Raw genomic sequence first — 18,832 nt, 5'->3', positions numbered from 1 at the left:
GAGGTGTGAAACATCTCTGGCTGCACATACCTCTCAGACTGGATCTCTCACATCCAACAGTAAGACACCAATTCACTGAAGCCAACAGGTTGTGTGGGTGTAGAAGCCCACCTGGAATGATCCTCCTTGTAAAGCTAAGACCAAGACCCGTAACTGCTTGGTAGACTGTAACCATGAAATCGGCGGCAGTGAAAGAACAGGAGGTGAACCAGGAAAAGGCAAGAGTGGTGGCCCATTTCAGAACTCTGTGTCAGACAGGACAGAGGGATTCCTATTTCAAATGTATACAAACTGAAGTTTATTTTTAAAAGTGCAGCTTTATTGCAAACTTAGTTTGCTCATTGAAAAATGTTACGTAGTCACTTTTCAGGGAGGAGTCATCAAGGGATATACAAAGATTGAAGTTTAAGTGGGGGAAGAGAGTTGATATCCTAGGCTGCCTTAAAGGAATGCAGGTACATAATGACCATTGATTTCACATGGGAATTATGGACCTGCATAGCTTTGACAGGTTTTGAAATTCCCTGTCTAAATCAATGCTGAGCTTAGGAGCTGGGTTCTGTTCTGAGTTAGAACAGTACAAACTCACAGTGACCTTAGACTAAAAAGCTCCTCTGTAATTTATACCAACGCGACCAAGCAGAACTTGGCTCTCAGTTCCTCTCTTCCCTTCCCCCTGGCATTTGCTAAGAAAGAGAAATGTGATGTGGGGCAAACATACTCTGCAGTAGCCACAGCTTCATTAAAAAGTTTGATGGGCACAAGAATGATTTCAAGACCAAAGTCCTGAAACCAATTTATAGAAATTAACATCCTCTAAAATGACATGAATACACAAGCAGATTAAAGAATTAACCATTTGGTATACTAGTTCTCCACTCTTTTTCAGCCAGTCATCCAAACACATTGAAGAAGGTATACGGACACAACGAAAATCATTTGCAAATCAAACAGTTGTCTCCTCAACAAAGTATGGGGAACATAATACAAAAATAAATAAATGCCTTGTCAGATTTGCCTCATTTCACAATACCACTGGGCATTCCTCAATCAGCAGGACAATCACAAGCAGGATTTCATAGGCTTCAATTCAACTTTTTACATGATTTAAAAACATTTAAATGTTACAAACATATTTAAATCACCACTTAAAAATATTCGGCTTATATTATTAAGATCTATTTTACCAAGTATGAAATAAGGACTTCATAACAACAGAAGCATGAAAATAATTTTTGTTTCCTCCACCCACATAACACTTGCAATTTCAGAAAAGGACATATGCATCATCCATACTCCTTTATATTTAAGGAGGACAAATCTTTCAAGAAAAGAGGGATAGTATGATTGCTACGATAGTAAGAAGACACAAGACCTATCCCATTTAAATTCTGTTCCTTAGCAAGATGGAAGGAGAGGTTTGGGTCAGAGATTTGGGTGTGGGCCTGACTGCTAACAAAATCAATTTCTATAGCAACTAAACTTCGTTCAATGATCCCTTGCTCAAACAATTTATTAGGCCTCCCTATTACATGTGCTTGGTATCTCTTAATTTCCTGAATTAGACTAGAATACATGCAGGTAGGACATTTTACTGTAAGGTAGAATGAAATCTGTCTTCTACAGTAAGAGACTGAAATGTGGGATTTTCTATTCTCTCTCATGTGCATCTCAGAAACAAACCAAGAAGAGTAGAGACTTGTTATAACAAGTAGGAGCTACTTTTACAGTCAAAGTCAGAGTACAGTAGCAAGTTTGAGCCCTATAAAGTCACAAGCAAATTCCTTTTTTCCCTTCCTGATAAAGAGATGCAAGTAAACACCTCAGAATTTCTGCTGCTGTTCTCTCTTGGATTAAAAAAACATAAAAAAAATATATCTAAAAGCTAGCGGACTCCTTTTTCAAGAACTGAAATTACTACTGAAGAGTCTGAATACTATCTTTAGCAGGGGGGCAGTAAAAGCAAAACTGTCCTGCAGACAGAAGGAATTCTTACCTCTCTCTTTAGCTTTAGTGATTTCTCTTTTGGTTAGCCATGACTGCTGATAGGTACCTGCTAGTTTTTTACATACATTCAGCTTCCCATAAAGAGCATCAAACCCTACAAGTGTCAAAAAAACTGTATGGCTCCTGGGGGGAGGGGGGGGAACTATCCAAAAAAGTAGCTGGACATAATTTGAGAAATGTGTCCATTTTAAACTTACCAAAGGGTCTGACCTAGACTTGTGTGGATGGGCAGAATACCAATCAAATTCTTCCAGTTTCAGCTGGGAAATACCTGTCAGCCTGTCAGGCAAGGAGTTCTGGACAAAGCCACACTTGAAAAGGCAAATCAATGCTGCAAGGCCACAGTAATTCAGCAAGGGAGGGAATTTCTGCACAGGAATCTTCACTAATTCAGAATCTATTTCAATCCTTCTGTTTTTCTTTCCTTTTTTTTTTTTCCTGGGCTAATTTCATATCAGCCTTCAGATTTCTGGGCAACCAGTCAACTGATCCCCTTGCTGCTCAATGAATTAAAAATCATCGTAATAAAGAAACAAAAATCAGCATGCAGTAAGAACAGTGACTAGTTCTGGAAGGGGACAACTCCCACTTCTTCACCAAAAGAAGAAAAGGAACTGCTGCTCCTGCACCCCAAACACACACACGCACACTGAGGAGGTCAAGAGACTATTTTAAGAAACTGCCAAACTCATCCTTGAACCACGATCTTGATTTAGGACTTCAGTGCACCATTCTCAAATCAATGTGTGCAGCCAAGTTTTCCATGCTGGATGCTACCTTCGGAAAAAAGTAAATAATAAAAAAAAATAATAAAAAAAAATCAAGAGACTTCTGCCCACTGGAAAACCTTCTACCAGATGCTAATGGGATGGCAAGCACTGATCCGAACCCTAGGAAACAGTAACATGCATCAGTAATCTGAGGTATCTTCCCATTTCTAGGTCTTACTGCTAAGGTCAATTACATCCAGTAACTGTGCTGTATCCTTAAGGAATTACTGGGGAACGGTGAACCTGCCTGCAATAAATGAGCACCGGTGCATAACAAGCACATGTGAACGCTACAGCAAGGTTCACAGAGGGCTAACCCTGGTCAGTACTGAAGCAGGGGTTTTCTTCTCAACCCCCTCTTAAAAAAAAGGGAAGGGAGGACAGAAAAAAAATAAAGAAAAAGGAAAAAAGGAAAGATAGAAAACACAGGTCCCCCATCTACCTGCACAGAGCCAGGCAGACAAGCTCAGTTGGAGGTGGTGAAGGGCGCGGATGCATTATTGGTACTGGTAGCGGTGGCACCGGTCACTGCGAAGCCCGTGGGAGGAGCTATGGAGCTGTGGCTGGGCTGCAGGTCCTTGGGGATGCCACTGTGGGAGCTCAGCTGGTGCCCAAAGGCTGCGCTGAACTGAGGGAGCTGTTGTTTAGGGGAGGTGGAGGCCATGAGTTCAGCGGAGGCAGGACCCATGCCACTAAAACTGGTCTGCGGTAACCCCGGAAGCACACTGGAGCTGTTGGGGGTCACAGTGGCGAAGGCAGGCTGTGTGGTCTCTGAGTGCGAGGTGGTAGGTGGTGTGGACAGGGAGGTGGACAGGAGGTGTCCATCTGCACCAAGAAGGTTGCTAAACGGAGAGGGGTCCCCAAGATTGACAGGAAGATTTCCCCAGTGAGTTCTGGGGTTGACCACCCCGCTAAGTGGCACATCCAGCTGAGTTGGGAGCAAGTGCTGTGCCATCATGGGCATCTCTGCTGAGAAGGTAGCTGCCAAGTTATCACCAGAAAAGGATGTGGTGTGAGGGGATGTGATATGGTCACTGTAGGGAGACGGCACATGCTCACTATCATAATGGCTTCCATGGGGTGAGGAGTGTGAATGGTCACTGCTGTATTGCTGTCGTGAGGTGATCAGGTCATCTGCCTTGCTCAGCAGCTGGGCAGGGTGGGGCCTCTGGGAGGCATGGCTGCCATCATGAAGTCCATGAAACTGTCCTGGGAAGGCTCTCTCCCCAAGGCCACTCTGGTTTATCAGAGTGGCAGAAGTAAGGCTGACGTTGGCTGGGGCTGAGAATTGCCCCTGGATCTGCCCTGCCAGGGGCGTAGGTGGGTTGGACAAGGTAGCAGAACGGAGCAAGTTCTCATCCAGCTCCAGACCGGAGAAATTATCATGTACTATACGCCCATTCAACAGCTCCCCCAGATCCGTGTTAACCTCTCGACTCAAGGACTGCATTCCTGGAGCTCCAGCACCTGTAGAGAACACCCCTATCCCTCTATCTGACAGCTCCTGAACTGGCACACCATCTGTCTGTGTAAGTACTCCAATGGTACTCAGGCACTCAAGAGAAGTTACAGCCTGCAGGGCCCGTTCCAGTTCTTCAGCCTCTTCTGTAGTCGGAAGGAGATCTCCATTTTTACCTGCAGAAACAGGGACAGCAGAAGTTAGTGTACTCCCCTCAGGTGAGCCTGGCACTGGCACTCTAAGGATGCAGATGTACAGACAGTTCAGTACAGAGCTGCACTGTATGATAACCTTCCAGAATGGCTTGTGGCACACAGAAAATTTCATTCACCAGCGTTCACTAGGTAAGCAAGGTAAGAAAAATGAGAAATTACATCTTCCTCTTCAATGGAACTCCCTCTCTCCACCCTCCTCTTCTACATGCTACAAGATGCCTCCCAAATCTACTAGACTTAAAGTAAAAACGCTTAAATAAGATTTTCTTCAATGCTGCAATAACATAAATAGTCCACAAACTCCCTCCTACTTACCACATTACAGCCTGGACCTAAAATTTACAGTCAATACAATTTAGGTTAATTTAAACTCAAACACAGTCTGATGTCACCTCATATCAGAAAATGACCAAAGAAATCACATACCCCAGCTCTGGGCTGTTCTAATTTCTTTGTTACATGTGATAGGTACTGAGCTTTAGAATCAAATTCAGGCACAGTTCTGATCAAAAGCTAGTTTCAAAAATGTATTTAAAGATTTTATTCTCACTCTCTTCTCCTTTTATCAAAAGCCAACATTGACTGTGATTCCAGCCCCACTCGATGGCAGAAAGATGCCATTACTGAGAATACCCTTGATTAAACTGCAACACTGACAGGCAGTAAAAACATAAAATAAATTATTAAAATACTAAACCAATTAGGATTTTCAGAGCAGTAATTATAAGAGCAAGCAGAGAACTACACACATCAGCCTCCTTAAAGTCTGCTTTACTTCAGAGCTCACAAACGAACAATAGAGCAAATGCACACTTCCTTGCCTAAAATTTATTACGTCTGTAGGAAAGCAAGCAATCTCTCAAAACGCATTTTTGAAATACTCACTTCTTCAGTTCACTGACTGTGTTCACGTTAGCATAAAATAAAATAAAATGGTACCTTCAAAGAAATCAAAATCTTGCAAGTCATCGGGCAGCCGTGGCAGGACATCAGAGAAGTCCTCCTGATTCAATTCCAAGTCATGTGGAATGTCTGTGATTTCATTGGCGATATCATCAGGCAGCTCATCAGTACTCAGCTCTGGTGTGGAGGGGCTCCTGGACAAAAAGTACCATTAGTCTCTGGTGTTCAACGACAACTACAAATGCTTATCCATCTATAATGGGTGTTTCCCCACACCTTTTTTTTTTCCATCATCTAGGAAAAAAAATGCTTTTAGATAGTTTCTTTAGGAAGCCTACAGTTAGCCTACTGATTAAATACATCAGATGCGGCATCAGGAGCAAGACATTTTATCCATCAAACCCAATAACTGCTCAAATCTGAAATGACCCACTCTAAGGTTTTTTTTTCAACAGTCACATGAAGATGCAATTTCTAGCCCCACTCTGGATGCTGATCAGCACAGCAACATCACACCTTTCTACCGTGTTCATTGGCAACATTCAAGCTAGCAGTGGGCAAACTGTGGCAGGGCTACTACTGACCGTATGTGGGGCATCTCTACTGGCAGTGAGACACTGGCAGGCATGGTGAGGTTCCCTTGGGGCACTGCAGGAGGAATGGGCTTCTGGGGCCGGCGTGGGCCTCGCCTTCTCTTCTTCTTGTGTTTTTTAGTAAGTGCAGGTGGCTTCGTTTTTTTCCTGGGTTTCCTCTGCTGCTGGTGCTGAACTTTACGGGAGCTGTCCCCTCTCAAGAAATTGTCCTTTGGGAATAAAACAATACCAATGGGAGCATATTAAGAACAAGTATCACTTTCCTTGCTTTTTTCGCCTGGTCACTCCACAGACATTCACATGTAATGCAAGAGAGACTGCTAACTTACACCTAGGCAAGGTTACAAAAATTATGCTGTTTCCTTCCTCATTGATCCCAATGGCAAAAATCACATAGACCAAATTATGAGGTATGCTAAACAGGAGATCACGCAGTGTGACTTTAAAAATCACCATAGCAAACCCTAACTAAATCAGTGCAAAACTGTAACCTTTGGCAGCATTTCTGTAAGTATTAAAGATAGAACTCTGTTGTGAGGTGGCAGTAATGGGGATAGCGTGCAGCAGCTGAAGCTAGCATCCTCAAGTACTCACTGCCATAAAAGAGGGGCAGCACTGAGGAAATGGAATTAATATTGTAGGGCTAGGGCAAGGATGTGGGTAAACAACTAAGGCCTCATTGCTTTTGAACAGCAATCATTGACCAATTGAAAAATAAATCAAACCATCATCAGTTTTCAGTTGCAATCACACTGGGAGTGGCAGAGGATTGTATGTCCTACAGAAGTAAACCTTGAGAGACACACCGCCGATTGCCTGGGAGAGGGGGAAAATCCCATACAAATCTGTGTAGCACAGACTCTCGCATTTTAACCCAGAAAATTCCATAATTCTCAAATATTGGAGAAGCTGGACAAAAACAGTAACAAAAAACCCACAACAATCCAACAACAGAACAAAGCAAAAAAAAAAAAAAAACAAAAATGCAGTTTTATGCCTAATGCCCTGAAGGATGGGCAAGACAGAAGTGGGTTTCTGAATTATCCCAGAAGTTTTGCTCTGGAAGATGGGAGGCATAGAAGGAGAGCAGAGGGCATAATTTTAAATGCTTTTCCTCTGGGATCCACGGATCCCTGAAGGAGGTTAAAGATGAATTCCAATAATTACCAAAAGCTAAATAAAGCAGCAAAAAACATTATTTGTATGCTTGTAATTGCTACCTACATTTCCTCTAGAAAATATTTTGGGCTCCACGTACTGAGACTGCTTGAGATGCAGTGTTCTTACCATACCACACTCATACTATATTCAGATCCAAGGTCCAGGAGTGAGCCCAAATAAAACGACCACGGGATCTCTCACAATGATCTTCTATTTCTCGATTGAAGAGAGGAATCAAATTTCTTCCAGTGAAAGATATTCTCATGCACACTTTATTATATCCTCAAAAGTATGTAAAAGATTTTCACAACATACTTTATACTAATTGGAAATGTTTGGCATGTTTTACCTCCTTAAGAAAAATAAAAGGAAACGAGCTTTTAGGTTCATAAACTTGCTAATTGTCAAGCAAGAGTTCATAGAAAGACTGGGGTTAAAACTCCTGGTCATCCCAATACACAAGTAACTACAGTTTTGGCTTTGTACTTACCATTTTTTTGGCATGTTCTTCGCACAGAGGTGTCTGGTGTGTAATGTCAAAAACTGGCACAGAGCACTGTTGACCGTCTGCAAACTTGGCTGTGCAACTTGAGAAGAGCTGCTGAGAACGGTTCAATAAGATATCTGTGCATTTCTGCATCAGGAATAACACATGAGGCAACAATGGAGGAACGCCCTTTGATTTATCAATCTGATGAAGATCAGAGTCTTCAACTCTACCTGTCCATAGATGCTATTTTTAATGAGTACCCTAACTTTGTTATTCAAGTTCAAAGCTAGGTAAGGCTCAAACCCAACTTTTAAAGTGAAAAACTGCATTCATGCAGAATTTCTAATGATTTTATTATATATTGAGATAGTTTTATAGAAGCAGCCATTTCACTAATGAGTTCTTAGCAAAAAGAAGCCTTTTCCTGGAGTCTTAATCAATAGATCAATAGTAGCAGTTGGAACAGCGTAGTCAACAGGACTATTTCCTTACAGACTAATGACAATCCATACTGAAACATTAAAGAAAGAGTATTTCTTAATTCAGTCTTTTAAGGTACAATCTTGGCATTTATCTTTAGAGCACAGAGAAAGAAGTTTCAAGATCCTTCCTGCTCCTCTGAAAAAAAGATGTGCAATCAGACAGAAAGGTCAAGTAAATCCAAATGTAAGCTTGCTGAGATTTCCTTCAGAAAAAAATCCCCTGCAGGAGTGAAAATGTTTCCAGACTCACAGCAAATCAAACAGATATTTCATTGTGTTTTTTCAAACAACATGAGAAGCACTCCTTCCATCTTGAACAGTTCTTAGACCTCACCATCACTATGTATGTTCAGAAAATGTTGAAATGCAAAAGAAAGGACAAAGAAAAGGGAAAACCTGCAGAACAGTTCAGACGGCAGACTTGGACGGATGGGTCAGAACCAAAAGCCTGTTCATTTTAGGAGACACTGTTTCCATTGAGAAGAAATTGCAGAGCAAAAAATGGGCACAAATGCAAAATCACTAGTCTTGACTTCTCTACTCTACACACACCAACAAGCAACACCACTAAAAAAAAAAAATCAGAATCATGAGGCAAATCCCAAACACAGCTGCGCACCATGGTGCTTTCTCATAGACAGGTTTTGAACTGCTCTGCAGACTATTTTTAAGGGGCCTGCAAAAATCAACCAACAAAAAAAAAGGCACCTGCAAACAAAAAAAGACTGAAAAGGTGCTGCAGTCTGATAACAACTGGAACAGATCAGCGCTAGTCATTTAAAATACCAAAACCAAAAGTTCCAACAAAAGGAGACACTCCAACAAAAGCGCCAACAATTCTTTAGCTAAACAAAAAAGACAAGTCTTGCAGAATTCTTAGGATTCCACGTCACAAGTCTACCTGTTTATAGTCTTCAGAATCAAACCTCGCATCTAATGTGCTCCCTCCTTTCTGCGATCTTCATGCATTGACTCTTAACATCTTTTTCAGGCTTTGCTTGAGATCCTGTGCACTGGGAATTCTTCCTCATCTAGAATTCTGTGACTCCTCCTATTCTGCTTCTTTAAGCAATGCAAAGTATCAGATTTCCATCTTTCTAGTCAGGGTAAGCCATCTTTTTATACTATGTGTAAAAACTTGTTCCCACAAACCCTTCATAAGTAGTTAGTCTCTTGGAACCTACCAAGAACTGTATGAAAGCCATGAGGCTGAAAGCCAGGTGGTTTGTACCAAGTCATCTGTGAAAGATGATCGTTTTTGTAAAGGCTTCTTGCACCTACTAAATGTAGCTTACAAAGTAAAATGATGTGACTATGATAGATACCAGTGGAAAACTACTTATCTTCACTGTCTACAGACCCAAATCACACAGACAAATTAAAAGCAAAGTAGTTGATGAGACACTAACAAATAGGTATTTCTTTGTGAAAACGTATTTGTCAACGCACAAACCCAACAAACAAAACAAACTTAAACCAGAACAGCTTCCACATCTGAATGCAACTCCCAAACAGAGTTAAGAGGATACGCTGAAAACAATGCCTGGTGAATGGAAGGGCCTTGTTAGTGCACTGTTCTCCCTTCGAAGTCCCACTACAGGTTGTTGGTTCTGCATCTCTCTGCCTTGCTTGGCTTGTGCTGAAAAAAAAAAGCATAGAAGAGTTTAGAGACAAAAACCCAGTCTCAGGTGGTTACTTAGCACAACTATTGCACAGAATGTGGCGTGGCAGAGTAGGATGAAAAACTGTAACACACCTGTGTGTCATAATCCAGGTAGGTGCACACTACTACCAGACTCTACACAGGGATACAGAATAGATGTCAAAGACAGGTGAAGGTGCAACTGCAGTACCAGGATTATTGTTTATTTCACAGGGCCTTAATTGTAATGAGAGGTGCTGTGTGCTACTACCATGTAACTATTACAACACCCTGCAACAGAATCAAGGACAGCAGTAAGTGAGTGTCAACACAGGTGACCCTTAAAATGAGGTCAATCTTTAGAATACAATGTACTGGGTATGCCTACATGGGCAGTCAAGTGCACTTCCAAGCCTGTTCATAAATCAAAACATGCCGAGCATCCCCAGAGCTTACATGCAAGCATGTGCTCAGACAAACTTAGACTGAGCTCTGGAGTGGCAGAGCCTGAGCGTGCTCAACATGGGTAAAAGCCCTCCTTCATCAATGCGCTACAGCCCAATCCACCAGCAGGTGCCCAGAGCTGAGCGCTTCCTCAGCACAGTCTCAATGCTTTGAGCCTGAGCTGCAAGCAGGCGACCAGACAGCAGCGTGGATGAGTACTGCAAGCATTACACAGCTCGCTTGGTGTTAGCCTGCTCTCAAGGCATTTGTCACCTTCATGTAGATAAAGCTGGTGATTCCAGGACTGACTTTCACCTCTGTACACGCTGTTTTCTAGGTTGACAAAAAGCTGTCTGTAGCCTGACTGTTTTCCTTCAGCCATTTCTGTCATCGACTGCACTTTGACTGAGCAAAGTTTTAGTTAGCAATATTATTCCTGTGAAAAATTTCGTAACTGAAAAGACTCTATGGTTACTTAAATTAACCACAGCAGTGATGACAGGCATACCTGGCTTTGCCAGCCTACCCAAAACAACGTCATCTTTTTTGGGTAATAAAAGGCAAAAATAATGGAAAAAAACCAGAAAGAGTTTGCCAGTTCTGGCAAGGTTTTGCTGTAGTTTAAGTTTGGAGACATTTACACAACTTTGTAAACTAGTAACATACTTCTACATTACATCTCTGAGCAGCTCTTCAGTATCATTCCACCTCCCCAACAATAAACCCTCCAATTGTGATGAACCACAGCCCACTGCCCAGAAACAAAAGCATCCCATAACCAGAATATACTCCCAGTATTCCAGCCTGCCTCTCATGTTAGCCCTCCTACCCCCTAGAGTCACACATCCTGTAAAGCAAAACCACAACAAGAAAAGGATGCTGCTGATACCCCAGACATAACACCAGGGTTCAGACTTACTGTGTTTCTGCACAAATATGAATCAACCAACTCTCAGTATGCCGAGAGCTGGAGGGATGTTGACATTATCTAGAAAGAATTCCCACAGAAGGTAACCTTCAGAGTTGTTAGAAGATATTTATTTTGTTGCCAAGTTTCATTTAATGTTAGATTGAGTTAAATCTAACAAAAACCATGAGCTTAAGTGTGATTTACTAGGAAGATAATTAACAGGAGGTACAGGCTTTTCAAAAAAAGCTCTGAAAAACGAAATCTGAATTGAAGCAGTGAGCTGCAGACCAGACTGCACAACTTCTGAAGAACTGGGCTTAGTAAAGTACCAGGTATTTGAAGGCAGCTAAAATACATAGATTAATTAATAAGAATAAATTTTAGCAGGCCACTAACTTCTTTTGTGGCATTTAAGAAATCGGGCCCAGATACTGCTGAACAAACAATCCACATTTTAAAACACAAAGCTGGAGAATGCCTGTCTTCATGGAAAACACTGTATGCCGTGTTTATTTTACTCCACTGACAGGCATTTATGTGTCATGGTTCTTCTGCCTTGTGCACGTCTACCAGTTTCAGAGTTCAGCATTTCAGCTGCTGGATACTCTGCCCATCTCCACCCTGTCCCGACTCCGGACTGCAGTCACAGTGGAAGGTCTAACCTGGTATGAGCACACGTAGCTCTTCGGAGTTCTTGTATCAGCTGCCCAGCACGCTCCGGCTCTCTGCTGGCCGCCTGCAGCAAGGCTTTCCGGAGTGTATGCCGGCATTTCTTCTGACGAGATTCTGCCCGCTCCAGGCGGCAGAGGTGCTTGTATTTCTGCTGAAAGTAAGTGCAAAGTCTGGTCACCCTGGAACTCCTGTCATCTGCATTGTCATCATCGGACCTAAAGGAGGGAAAATAAAAATAAATGGGCCTTAAATATCTTTTTTTCAAGGAAGCTAACTTGTCATTTTAATAGAATTGTTAAGTTGGCATCCATCTTCTAGCCCCACAAACATCCAAAGGCTGAAATCAGGCACGGATGCTTGAGAAATGGTAAGAGCAAGATCCCTTTCGAATTCTAAAGGTACTTACCCTTCTTAGTATGTCATTATTAGAGATTACATCAATTTATCATCAAGTCTGACACATTTAAATGTCTGGAGCCTGCTGTTCAAAAGAAATCTATACTGTTAACCTTTATTTACTGTAAACGTCTCAGCAAATGAGACAAACTCTTAAATCAAAGTGCAAATTAATGGAGAGGACAAGGGTGGGGAACTACATAGTGGAAATTTATTGAAGAAAGGTCATGCTGGAGAAGATGGTCAAATCCTAAGAAGTATCAAAACTTCTGACTTTTTCCAATTCCTTTTACTCCACCAGGTGGTGTATTCCTTTCTAAACCAAACAGACACTCACAAGAGCTAGCGGTTGATACTGCTTTCCCCTTGCTGCAGAGTTAAAGTTGAATTACAGTACAGCCATGGAGAAGAAATTCACATTTAACTGCAAAGGTACCGAGGGAAAAATCAGACCAGGGCTAAGCAATGACCAGATAAAGGACTGATGCAATTCTTTGTTGCTTAAGAAAGCCTTTTTCCATTTATCTTGCCTTTCTGAATGTCCAGGCACATATCAACAAGTCCATCAAACCATGTCAACACGTTTGGCTAAATGAAGTAAAAATCATGACACTTAATAAAATCATCACTGGGACTTGTTAAAACAACAAGGTCCATGAAGCTACCCAGAAGTCCTCCACAACGAGTACTGGTTTGCAGAATTATTTTTTTGTTCATGGAGCAACAAAGACCGCACACTGAATCTAAGCAAAGCAGACTTTGCTCAGTTTTTCCTTTAAGTTTTTCCTTATAGAACAGAGAAACTTTTTCCTAACTTTCCTATCTGTAAAACAAAAAAAGGGCAGGGGGAAGAAAACATGTCTAAACAAATGAAGCAAATCAAAAGCTCCCAAGGTTCAGGCTGCACAGGTTGGCCAGCGAGATTGAATGAGCTGACATCCAAACCTGTGCACAGCAAAGCAGACCACAACTCGCTGATGATAGAAAAGATGCAAAATACCAGCCATGATGTTTACTAAATAAAGTAAGAAAGATCCAGAAACACAGGCGGAATAGCTGTCCCTGAAAAGCAATATGACTAAGACCTACTTTCCTTTCTGGAAACTCTTATTCCATCTACATGCAGGCCAAATTTAAGAAACTGCATCCATCTCCACTAAGGCTGCCCACAAAAACTCTGCAGGAATGAACACTGCCTTGACTCAAATGCACATTTTTATAAAGTTTTATGTAAAGTCAACCATACTATGTATTTTGTTTATTACAACAGATTACAGATTATTTTCTGGAAGCATAAATTACAAGTAATTAACCTCTGCAATTAAATGCTTAGCAGCAAACACAACCTGTTAAAAATATTTAACATATGTAATGTTTAAAATATTTTCATATTGTAAATGAAAAGAAAAAACACTTTTAAGATCTCTTAGGAAAGAATGCCTACTGGGAAAAACAACCTCTTTAGAAAAATTTAATTGTGTGCTATTTAATATAGATTTTAATTTTTCCAATGTACTAATAGAAAACAGGAATACAGGGATGGGATCACTTAGATGTAGGTAGGTTCAAGGTCGTAGATCTGGGCCAAGATTTTTTAACAAAGTTGCAGACATACTGATTTAATTTTAATTATGGTTACAAATTAACTTTAAGAAAAGACAAGAATATTCCTTGAGGGAAAAAAAGTGTTTCTTCTGGGTGGAAAGAGTGTTTTTTCATGCAAATGTCTTCATATTTGACACTTTTTACTTCCCTGCCATTGAAATAGACAGAAAAAAGTCATCCTATGTAAAATACTTTGAACTGCAGTTTATGAGATCATTTTAAAAAAAGTAGATGAAGACATATATACAAGATGTAGAAAGAAATCATGCCTGCAATGGACAAGGGCTTATTTTGAGGCAAACACTTCCTGAAAGCTTATTCAGAATTTTGTTTCCAGGCCAGTAAGATTAACCAAAGCATATTTATATGTTCAAAGAAATCTAAAAATATCACAATAACACCTTCTTTTTTTTTTTTTTTGCTAGGCAAGGACTGAAAGCGAAAGGTACTTTTATTGTTGTCATTTCATAAATAAGTTTAACAACTTCTATTTAGTTTATTCCCTTAAGCTGCATATATAACTTCTGAAGTTCAACTTAATGTGTAGCATTTCATGTTTTAAAAGATTTCTGAAAGAGCACGCAAACCATCTGATAATCCAAAATGCTTCTTCCCAACCCTTCCCTTTAAGACTGTCATGTGTAAACACCAGGGGAATTATTGCTGAGTGTTCATGAAGAAAACAAAGGCAGCACGAAGCAACAGAAAGGAAAAGCAAAAGGGTAGCGTGAGAAGTCAGGCACCATCAGGGAACCAGGAGATCATGCTCTCTACTCTGAGACACCACAGCAACTGTACTTCAAAATCCTCTGTAAGGAGGGATTTGAAGAACCTTCCCCTCTTCCTCTTAGTTCTTCTCATTATTGGGAGTTATTAAATCCAGCTTTGACAATACAGTGTTGATATTTGCTCCTTTGAGTGAGCTGGTATGAGGAGGGACTCCAATCCTCACACTCCCTTCTCAAACTCGCTACTTGAAACGCTCATTTTATCTGTATTTCAGCATAGGAAGTGAAAAACTACTTTGTTTTAAAGTCATTTGTTTTCCAGTACTTTCTAAGCTACAAGACCCAGTAATCGAATCAACTGGGGGGAAGCTTCACTAATCAGCAGCAGGGAACAGCCCCTGCTTTCCCCCTGAATTGCTGCTCCCGTGAGCAATTCCTCCCACCCCAGCAACCTTCCCTGCCAGCCGCCCTGCCTGCACTGCGCCTGGTGCCAGCTTCTGCGCTACTATTTGAACTCAAACTTCTGTGCCTGCCTCGAAGCGCTGCATCCTGGAATTCTGCGACCACAGGAACCCGGTTTTCCAAAATTAAAGGACAGAATAATAAAAGCAGACATTTGGCCTGTGTTTCCACCGATGATCGCAACAATATGAATTTTACGGATTAAAAGGCCAGAAGGCAAGTGAGCTCAAAAATGTATTACTGTTAAGAGATTAATTTTAAACCAATCTGGTCAATTTTTGAGCGTTTAAGAACAGCTAGAGTATCACACAAGAAGTTCAACAGAAAGTTAGAGGATTCCCCCCACAATCATACAACCAGAAATGCTGAGAACAAGCTGCCCAGTAATGCAGAAATTAACTGTTCGCTTTCTCTTACTCATCTGTTCTGAGAAGCATCCCTCCCACTGTCTTCCACAGAGACAAATGGAAAAGGACAGAATGGAGTTTGCTGGTGGAGAGTTATCCCTTTCACACAGGGATTGAAAGATCAGACACAAATGAGCAGAGAAAAAGTAGCTTTAATTTTACTGTGAAAAACAGTAAGTAAATTCCCATAAGCTTATGTATGCGATTTCAGAATCTAAAGGTTTTGGGAAACAATCTCCACTAGTTTTCTGGTAAAATTAGCCTCCAAAATTCAGAGCCATAACAAGTCATTGGCTAAGTTAGGAGCCACTGGTCTGCACCGCCAGATTAGCAAGACCGAGTCATTTTCACAAATCAGACCACCCAAGAAATAGTCTGAACTAATTCATCTTCAGCAGCAGACAGACCACATTGCAAAAGTGTCAAAGTGAAACATTTCAGGTAATAAAAACCTCTACAGAAGCTTACAGAATAGGAATTAAAAGTTTTAGAAGGCTGACATCAAGTGAATGTATCAATGTTTATCCATAAACAAAATTAGAAAAGAAGTTGAACAGCTAACACTGGGCAGGCTGATGGAAGTACAAAAGCACCCAGTACCATACAAAAATTTATCCATCATGATTAGTTAAGACAGTGTTTAATTGAAGTGCATAAAATGCTAGAATGGAACAGAAAATGTCAAGACAAGGTATTATTTTCTCTCAGCATGTGAAAAGAGTAGGAAGAATCCAAAGGAAGTTAAGACAAATAGAAGACAAAACACACAAAGATGACCTTCAAAAGCTGACAAAAAAATAGGAATCTATGGAAGAACCAGATCAAATGTCAAAGACAGAAGAGTGTAATAGAAGTTATTTAATAGATATATCTGCTTTGAAAATTATGTATGATTTAAAAGTCTGAAAGTCTGTTCATGTTTTCCCAAAACAGTTTATTTAAAAATTGCCTTTTAAGTTAAAACTAATGTTTGTGATGTAATGTGAGTCTCTCTGACTCCTGATGCCCTAAAAAACAATGGTCATTCATAACAGAAAAAAACCTTTCTTTTAAAAAAGGTAAGTCTACACACTGCTAATAAGCTCTGATACACTGAAGGCTCTCAGTATTTAGTATCCTGGTGTCTGTCCTGGAGACAGAGATACAGCTTTATTGTTCACCTTGTGGACAATCTTTAGACATGGTAAGAAGTTCTGGTAAGTTTCAGAATTTCCATGTAACAACAAAATAACCTTTCATTAACATCATTACTCTAATGGTGGTTTAAAAATTAAACAAATGGGAGAGAGTTGTATCAGAAAGTCCAGCTGCATAGTGAAAGAGAATCACATTATAGAAACTATAATAAAATCTTATTGAGACCCTAATTTCGCTATCAACATGCTTCAGTTTTGTTACAATACTATGCTTGGGATGCTTTGCTTTAACTTTGCACCTTAAAATTTACATTAATAGAAATATATTATCATATCCTGCTGTAAGTTCAGATTCATGACCTAGCAGTATATGGAGAACACCATAAGCCTTTCTGTACCAGCAGCTAATACCTGCTCTGCTTATATACTTATATACTAAGCATGACCTTCTATGGTATGGAATATCCCTTTGGCTAGTTGGGGTCAGCTGTCCTGGCCATGCTCCCTCCCAGCTTCTCACACACCTGCCTGCTGGCAGAGCATGGGGAACTGAAAAATCCTTAACTTAAGACAAGGGCTACTTAGCAACAACTAAAACATCAGTGTGTTATCAAGATTATTCTCACACTAAATCCAAAGGACACTGTACCAGCTCCAGCTACTAGGAAGAAAATTAACTCTATCCCAGCCAAAACCAGGACACTAAGTGTCGTGGTTTAACCCCAGCCAGCAACTAAGCACCACGCAGCCTCTCACTCACTCCCCCCCCATCCAGTGGGATGGGGGAGAAAATCAGGAAAAGAAGTAAAACTCGTGGGTTGAGATAAGAACAGTTTAATAGAACAGAAAAGAAGAAACTAATAATGATAATGATAACACTAATAAAATGAGAACAGTAGTAATAAAAGGATTGGAATGTACAAATGATGCGCAGGGCAATTGCTCACCACCCGCCGACCGACACCCAGCCAGTCCCCGAGCGGCGATTCCCTGCCCCCCACTTCCCAGTTCCTAAACTAGATGGGACGTCCCATGGTATGGAATACTCCGTTGGCCAGTTTGGGTCAGGTGCCCTGGCTGGGCATGAGAAGCTGAAAAATCCTTGACTATAGTCTAAACACTACTGAGCAGCAACTGAAATCATCAGTGTTATCAACGTTCTTCACATACTGAACTCAAAACGTAGCACTGTACCAGCTACTAGGAAGACAGTTAACTCTATCCCAGCTGAAACCAGGACACTAAGTTATGTAGAAACTAGGACAGAAGGTGACAAGCTGTTTCATTGCTCTTACAAACAAATGTATTCAAACAATCCTTTGTTTCAGCAAAGCACTCGAACAAGCGCTTAGGTTCCACTGACTCCACTTGAAGTGAAGCTCATATTTACACGATTTATTCCATCAAGGCCAGCATGAATACTAAAGAATCATACTCACTCATGTCTCTCATAGCCAAGGGTTTCTCGGATAGACCACGCAACCTGGTAAGGGGAGGTTTGCTCTGAATCCTCCAACTCTTCTCCACTGTCTTCAGACCAATCCAGCCCTATGGGAATTGAAAACATGAAAGCTAGATGAAAAGTGTATACACCTCATGTCAGTCTCTGAGCAACCTATGGCACAAAAGATGAATGTGTAGTATAGTCGCAAGCATAATTATGTTTGATTAAATCATATAATATTCTCAATTACACAGGAAAAGTTACAGTAACAGCTCTATTACAGTGTGCAAATAGCATGAAGTGATTTTTGTCAAATTTTAGTTTTCCTTTTAAAATCCTTATCGTCTTCTTTATCCATAAGCTGTAGGAGAAAAATCACCAGCTTTCTTACTCACAGAAAAACATTACAGCTTTCATACCAAGCACATGGAATCTTCAGAAATGAGGTGAGAGAAGTCCCTGCTATGAAGAACTGACTGCCTGGTAATTTTTAAGACTATATGATCTAAATGGGCCACTTTCATTTCTGTTTATATTCTGACCCCTGCTCTGTGCCAAAACACAGGGAGAATAGAAAACCATAAGACAGAGCAGCACGGACAGAGAGGTGCACAGCTACACAGGATGTTCCTCTGCTCAGCCTCTATAATTGCCTGCCAAATGTCTACATTAGTGTGAAAAGAGAGCTAAAGGGAGAGATGCAAATACTCCTGCACTTTTACTAAGCAGCATGCTTTTGCTTAATGATGTTACAGTAGGATCAACTTATTGTATGCACCAGCAGCCTCAGCTGGTCAAGCTAAACACAACCATTGAACAGGACAGCCAGAAACAGCGTCCAGTAAGTTCTCAGGTGGAACATTTTAGCTGGAGCTTCATCTTTTGCAGTTTTTCCTATTCTCTCTC

General features: G+C 40.8%; 1 protein-coding gene across 8 annotated transcripts in view; it reads right to left on the bottom strand.

The window, feature by feature from the left end:
* The window catches only part of INO80D (INO80 complex subunit D), a 47,043-nt gene that overhangs the window by 9,320 nt on the left and 18,891 nt on the right, over positions 1–18,832 (bottom strand). For 3 of the 8 annotated variants that reach the window (XM_075028234.1, XM_075028238.1, XM_075028236.1), the window contains 7 exons: positions 17,922–18,030; positions 11,739–11,963; positions 9,610–9,719; positions 7,599–7,732; positions 5,939–6,156; positions 5,391–5,548; positions 577–4,412 (listed from right to left, as the gene is read on the bottom strand). In XM_075028234.1, coding sequence (XP_074884335.1) covers positions 3,244–4,412; positions 5,391–5,548; positions 5,939–6,156; positions 7,599–7,732; positions 9,610–9,719; positions 11,739–11,963; positions 17,922–18,030 — 2,123 coding nt within the window. In that variant the 3' untranslated portion in view covers positions 577–3,243. Of the gene's footprint in view, positions 1–576; positions 4,413–5,390; positions 5,549–5,938; positions 6,157–7,598; positions 7,733–9,609; positions 9,720–11,738; positions 11,964–17,921; positions 18,031–18,832 lie in introns of those variants that run through there. The other 5 variants (XR_012650448.1, XR_012650449.1, XM_075028237.1 and 2 more) reach the window with 3 other exon arrangements.

This window comes from Buteo buteo, chromosome 5, assembly GCF_964188355.1.
Source record: "Buteo buteo chromosome 5, bButBut1.hap1.1, whole genome shotgun sequence".
In the NCBI taxonomy this organism is placed as follows: Eukaryota; Metazoa; Chordata; class Aves; order Accipitriformes; family Accipitridae; genus Buteo; species Buteo buteo.
The sequence above is the reverse complement of the archived record's forward strand: the minus strand, read 5'-3'. Positions and strand labels throughout refer to the sequence as shown.